Source organism: Hyalella azteca, unplaced genomic scaffold, assembly GCF_000764305.2.
Source record: "Hyalella azteca isolate HAZT.00-mixed unplaced genomic scaffold, Hazt_2.0.2 contig2822, whole genome shotgun sequence".
Taxonomy (NCBI): domain Eukaryota; kingdom Metazoa; phylum Arthropoda; class Malacostraca; order Amphipoda; family Hyalellidae; genus Hyalella; species Hyalella azteca.
In genome coordinates, this window is record NW_025933081.1 from 59,465 (window position 1) to 66,647 (window position 7,183).

The 7,183-nt window shown below is 36.9% G+C and overlaps 1 protein-coding gene across 1 annotated transcript in view; it reads right to left on the reverse strand.

The window, feature by feature from the left end:
- LOC108668313 (caspase-1) overlaps window positions 1-5,907 on the reverse strand; it is an 11,514-nt gene extending 5,607 nt beyond the window's left edge. Inside the window, exon 1 of the mRNA XM_018155501.2 lies at window positions 5,425-5,907. Coding sequence (XP_018010990.1) covers window positions 5,425-5,862 — 438 coding nt within the window. The 5' untranslated portion in view covers window positions 5,863-5,907. The remainder of the gene's footprint in view (window positions 1-5,424) is intronic.
- Window positions 5,908-7,183: the final 1,276 nt, after the last annotated feature.

Here is a 7,183-nt window from a genome sequence, read left to right on the forward strand (position 1 = left end):
CTGATCTTGATCGGAGCACGCGTTGCCGAGCTGTGACATGAAGAGTAAAATTATCTTGGATTTTGGAAAAAGAAAAAAATGAAAAAAGTCCCCCCTTAAAGGAAAATTTTGGAGACGAGTTTTGCAGGATAATGCAGCCCATGGATGAGAGAATGCTCATGCAAAGTTTGGAGAAAAGTTATGGCTCGGTGTGGGAGATATTGAGCGTGGAAAAAATTTCCCTCTGAAAAAGGGTGAAAAAAACACCGTTTTTTGTGAAAAAAGCATAGAAAACGACATTTTATCGAAAAGTCACACGAGCAAAAATAGTTTGGAAATTCAATTTCGACTTATAGTGGTGAAACTTCCAGCGAGATTGGAGCAGAGGTTTGGGCTGTGGGATTGCGAGAGTGAAAACTTTACCTCGCTCTACAATCGCACGTACTGTGAGTAGAATAATGAGAGCTCGTGCAAAGCACAATACGCGTAGAGGCGCGGGGTAAAACCGGGGGGCTTTGCGCCCCCCAAATCAGAGGTTTTCCGTCATTGGCAACCAGAGTTACCGTGCGTTTCTCTTGTCTTGCCTTAGTCCTACTTGGAATAACAAAGTACCCTGACTCTCAGTTACAATTCCATTAGGTGGTTTTAGAAACCGACCACCGGACAGAAGCACTATATCCTGAAAGTATAAAAATTTAATAAATAACAATTTGTTTCTCCTCGATCTCGGTGTATAGCATCACTGGCTGGCGGGCTCTAGTCTACCGAGTTCAGCAATCGACTGATGTCGAACCAACGCAACTTAATGTATTAACACTGAAAGAATAGGACAACAAACATGAGCAACTCAGCTGAATAACACACGATACTTTATCGTTTGTACAAAAATCACAGCCAACAACAAAAATTAGTATAAATAGACGAAAATAAATTCAATAAATTCAGCTTTTAAGCGATGTCTTCCAGTCGAGATGGAACTCGACTTGTGACCGTGACGCCATCTACCGCTGAAGTCTAACAAACCACGGTAAATAACCGAATGACCAGACTGCGGTTAATCAGTGTCCAAAAATAACGTGTGTTAAACATTTTTCGCCCGTTTTTTTAACAGTTTGCAAATAACATTGTACTCTCATACCTTGGTTTATATGCTTCTTCTTTTATCTAATCGAGATACCTAAGCAATTTCTTCTCCATTAGAATTTAATTCAAATGGATTTCTTTCGGCGTTAACTCGTAACACAAACATCTTATCAAAATTGACTCAGCATATGCACTTTTTTATGTATGCCAAAGTGACCAGTCACGTAAGGAAGTGAATAATCGCGGAAAAACTGTGCAAACTTATAACGAGAAGAACTTTATAGCATTGGATAGAAACGATATTTGAGTACGCATATGTATTCAGAATAATATTGATAATATTCATAATATATACGAAATCCGTTATATATTCGTTATTATTATACGTATATATATATTATTATATGTTAAAATTATTATTATTATTTGGATGTGGAAGCAGTTAAAAGTACTAAATTTGTCTTACATGCTTCTAGATTTTTCAGTCGTGCTTCTGGTTGGGTATTAAATTCGAAAATTAAATGAGAAATTCATTTTACATCTGTAAGATTGGAGACACTGGATTCTTTGAAAGTGTTGTCTTTAAAAAGTATTTTTTAAACGCATATTATTTCTCAATCAATTGTTACCCGCACTCAGGTTTTACTGACTGTACTCACTTTTTTCCAATCAATTGTTACTCGCACTAAATTTTACTGACTTTACTTTATTCCAGACATTCATTGGAACACTTCAGTACAGAATGCAATAATAGAGTTAAACCGGCAAAATTAAGTGTAACCGGGACCGCGCACGACACCAACGTCTGTCACGTCACGCAGCCACAAGCAAACTTCTGACAGGTTTAAAAAATATAACTAAGTACTCACTGCAGTGAGTGACAGAGAACGCATTTTCTCGTCAACGAAAACGTAAAGTCACGGACGGACGGACAGACGGACATGGCGAGCACAATAGTGCATTTTTTCTATAAATGAAAAATGCTCTAAAAATCAGGAATGACAATTTCATGCTTCACAAAATTAACTGTCAGTCTCATTGTCGAAACATTTCTTATTATCCTTCAATATCTCCAATAGAATGACGCTGGAACTCATTCAAATCTTTGCTGATTTTAAAATCATTAGGTAGATCATTTGCGTTCCGAAAGGAACATGCAGCAGTAGGCTGAGTCTGACTCAGCCTTGCGCTCCCTGAATAACTTCAACATGTTAACATGGTAAATACGTTCACAATCACTAACTCTAACAACATAGTAAACTTTATTGATTCTTCTCACAACTTCAAAAGGCCCTTTCTATTCAGCTAGTAGTTCACTGGTGCTGGTAAGAAGCAGTAACAAAACTTTTGCGAGAAGTTTTGCCGTAGTATTCTTTCTCGTTAGCCTTGTTCAATGATTCATTTTCAATCGTCAGACGCATAAATTAGTTAAAACTCACAGACTCAACAACATATTCAGTTACAGGAACATCTTTTATTTTTGAACAACCGTCTAAGAAGTTCTGCCTAATGAGAAACAGATGACCTCTAAATTCAAAACTTGAAAATTAATTAATAGACCTCTAAATTCAAAACCTAAAAATTAATTAAAAAAAAGAAAATGCATTGGTTATCTGAGGCTCTTCCGTGTTGGCAAATGATAAAGGTTGTTGATATCTATCCCAGACAGAAGATTCTTAAAATTACCATAAGCATGTCTTTCTCACACTCGTTACAATTATCGCAAGTCCCACTGCATCTCGGGTTGTGCAAGGTGGTATTTAAACTTTCAATATGAAGGAACTGGTTAAATTTCCCATGACTGAAGACATGAATTGCGTTCCATGATCGTCTAGATCTCTGATGGCACTTCAACTCTACAAATCATTCCAAGCAAAGCTTCAGCTATTGTTTCGCTATCAATGCGCTTCAAAGCAATCGCATCCGGATATTTCGTAGCTAAATCTATCATGACTAGAGCAAACGATTATACCTTTCTGACTTCTTGGCAAGGGTCCTATGATGTCCACGGCGACCCACTGAAATGGTCTTCCAATTAATGGCATTTTGATCAATTGTTATCTAGAAGGACGCTTACATGCAAATTTCTGACAGTGAAAACATGAAATACAGAACAGATGAATATCATTATGACTCATTATATCAATATTTACTCTGCCCGCCACATCATCGAAACATTTTCATTATCTCCCTACACATCCAAAATATAATTGAAATCATTGAAATCCTTGCTGATTTTGAAATCATAAGGTACATGATTAGGCGCTCTGGAAGGAACATGCAGCAGTAGGTTGTGAGTCTTACTTAGTCCTGCGCTCCTTGAATATCTTCAACATGTTAACATAGTAAGTACGTTCACAATCATTAACTCTAATAACACAGTAACCCTTATTGATTCTTCTCGCAACTTAGAAAGGCCCTTTCCATTCAGCTACCAGTTTACTGGTGCTGGTAGAAAGCAGTAAAAAACTTTTACCCCAAACTTAAACTTTCCAGCACGAAAAGTTTTGCCGTAGTACTCCTTCTTCTTAGCCATGTTCATCGATTCATTTTCATTCGACAGACGGATAAACTATTCAAGACGTACTCTCAAAGAAACAAGATATTCAGTTACAGAAACATCTTCACATTCTGAATAATCGTCAAAGAAATTCTGCCTAATGAGAAACAAAGGTCCTCCAACTTCAAAACCTATAAAGTAATTCAATGGGAGAAAATCCAGTGGTTATCTGAGGCACTTCTCTGTAGACAAATAATATAAAGGTTGGTAATATCTAGCCCCATTGCATCTCGGGTTGTACGGGGTGGTATTTATACTTTTGATTGCCCGTCTGACTTTTCAACAATGGTCCTATGATGTTCACGGTTACCCGCTGAAATGGTCTTCCAATTAAAGGCATTTTGATCAATGGTACATTAGATGGACGATTACATGCAAATTTCCGACAGTGAGAATACAGAATACAGAACAGACCAATATCAAAATGACAACCTGGCCAAAAGTAATGTACCATCCCTCTATCCTTCATTTTTTGAACGCCAAAGTGTCCAGCAGTAATACAAACATGTGCTAATTCCATTACTTTCTTCCTCATTTGAGTCATTTCTGAAGGTAACACGATCCGTTTCACAATATTCAACATTGACTTCTTATCACATGCTGGTCTAATTCATGTATTGTTCGCTAGTGAACATTTTGCATCGTTGGTCAAATTAGCGTCTACAAGTTGAAAATGTTTTTGCAATTTCGGATCTCGTCGTTGCAAAGCAATCAACTCTTTGGTATTAATTATCTTTAATCGAAGAAAATTTTATTTGCTGACATCGGTGATGGAGTTTCCAAATCAGATTCAGAACGGTTTTGACTCATATAGTTTGAACAGCGTAAACAGTCGGAACAGAATGGTTAGTCGTACATACACTCACGGCACCGCAGGAATATAGGAATATTTCCTATCAAAAAGTCTAAAGGCAGTTCGGACAAACAAGTAGCATCGGAAATTCCCTTGAAAAATACACTCCAAATTCACACGAGCTCTAGGAGCACTTATGGGTCGGTTATCTGCCAATTTTAGAAATTTTTTTTCACCAGTCCTCTGACTTGTAGGCATCAGCGACTTCTTAACAAGGACAATGGTCACCGGTAGCACGCAAAGTTTTGACTTCTTTTCCACAAAAAAAAAAAAAAACAAATATTACAGGCTAGGATTGGTCATGATCTTTGATTTATATTTAACAACAGAATTTATGTTAGAATGATAAGCACAGTCATTGACAAAAAGTTCGCACTTGAAAATTATTAACTCTGCTTGCGGCGATTAAGTTTAGAACGACAGAATGGCCAAGTTTGCTATATCTGAAAGGAAGCCTGCGGTGAACTCCAGACAAATGAGAAGTATTGGCACATGCATTGCTCATCTTTCATGCTACAGTTGCGTGAACTGTGACCCAATTTAACACACTGAAAGCAAGTAGGTTCTTTGCCTGATGCAAAGTTTAAAGGAAATCTCCCGCTGCCTCTACCATGAATTGCCAGGTAGTTGTCGGCAAGTTTCACAGCTCTATCAAGAGACATGTGAAAAATATCATTTTATCTTAAAATTTCAAAGAGATTAATATCTACAGACTTGACTAATTGATCTTTATGAATCAACTGTACTGCGTTCTCTGAGAGATTTTGCAGCACATGCTAAATCACAAAATTGATCGAAATATTCGTGATCTCTCAGAGCGTACTGGCAAAAAGGTTCAGATCCCCGCTTCAATGAGTGAAATTTCCTTTGATAGTCTTAATCTGTGAACCTAAGTGCACCTATTAATTTCAATTTCAACAGCTGGAATCGAATTCATGAATGAACATACCCTGTAGTTGGCAAATCCATTCTGTTGTGCAAACATGGTCACTGAATGAGAACAGCAGTCAATATCTCGCATCTTCTCAAACGTCTGCCGGTTAACCGAGACGTCATTGCCGTCGTTGTAGATTAAGGACTTTATGGGGCTTTTCCTCATGGAAATCATCATCACCATCGTGAGATAAAAATCGCTCGTGGCAGTCACAGAACGGTTGGCGACAGTTTCAGCGTCAGCTGCCTTGAATTTGGCTAATTTCAGCGCCTGCTTCTTAATAACCAGCTCATGTGCTCTTTTTTCCCGTTGCACTTCTTTTGCAGTTTTCCTCTCCTCTCTCTCCCGTTCCTCAATAAGTCTCTGTTCTTCTTTACGTGTAAACACATACTTGCGCAATTCTTCTCCAGTGTAGCCAAATTCTTTACCATCATTAATAAACTGAGAATCCATAGTTCATGAATTTTAATCAAAATAAATGATTGAATACCAGCAAAACTTAATACTCCTGCTGAGATAAACAAATAACACAATAAATAAATATAGAAAGAACAAGACAGGAAGATAATACTATAATACACAATACCATAATACACACTACCATAATACATTTGGACACTAATTAAATAACACTATTACAAATGCACTTGTACCTGAGAATAGCTTACTGCAGCCTATAATAGCTCAATCAGCCTCGCAAGGACACCAGAGACAAAGTGCCATTACATGACTGGCTAGGCCTTACGACAAGCACTATTCCAAACGGGAAAAATCTTACAGTCCCTCTTGTTCCGTTATGTCTAATTTGTTTGCTTTTTCAGGTATTACTCTTAGTAAGCAGTTTTTTTGCAGAAGTGTCTCGAAGTTTCGTCAATTTATTTGAGGCAATTGTTTGGATGATGGTAAAAGGAGAATTTCATAAGAGAAGAAGAGTTTCGTATGTACTGACCAGGAATTTCTATTTGTTCACAAGCGCACAGACCCTAATTGTTATATATATTATCATATCAATAAAGAAAAAACAAGTAAAAATCACAAAAAATGTCATTTATTCTACATTTACATCATCTACAAAGGAAGAGGTTATACGTAGATACCGAAGGAGACGATCGTTTGATTAATTTTGGGATATATTGTTTCTAGCATCTAATTATTCGTACAATTTTTAATACCTACGTATTCTTGCAATAAATGATTCTGAAATGAAAGACGTCTGAACATCAATGTATTATTGGCCATATAAGCTTTTTATGAAATATTTATTATTTCAATTTGCAAGACATTATTTGGCTAGTATCAACAGTTCTCACTGGCTAGGGCAGAGCGTTTTCGTGTTTAATTAAAGTTATTGGGGCCCATTCAACAAATTTGCGTCATGTTTTCTAACAAGGTGATACATAAATTGGGCATGACTTCACAAGAGCACTATGACCTGACTGCTCTTGCATTTGTCTAATGAAAATCTGAGGATTGGGTTACTTTTCATGTTGAATGAAACATGTGGGATCATTGGTATAATATTTAGTCTCCTGACATTATCATTGACAATTTCCTCTAAAATGCATTAACTCAATGAAAACATCCGAATTTGCTCTGTAGAATGTTAGACTTTTCATAGAATTTGTCCTGTTGGTACGGCAAGTTCATGTCAATACAGATGGTTAATACATTCTATACGTTGGGCAGCTGATGTTTGATTGCATGACAGCAGAACTTATTAATGATGTGTAGTTTTCAATTCATTTTTATTCATTTCTAAGTATTTTATGTCCGA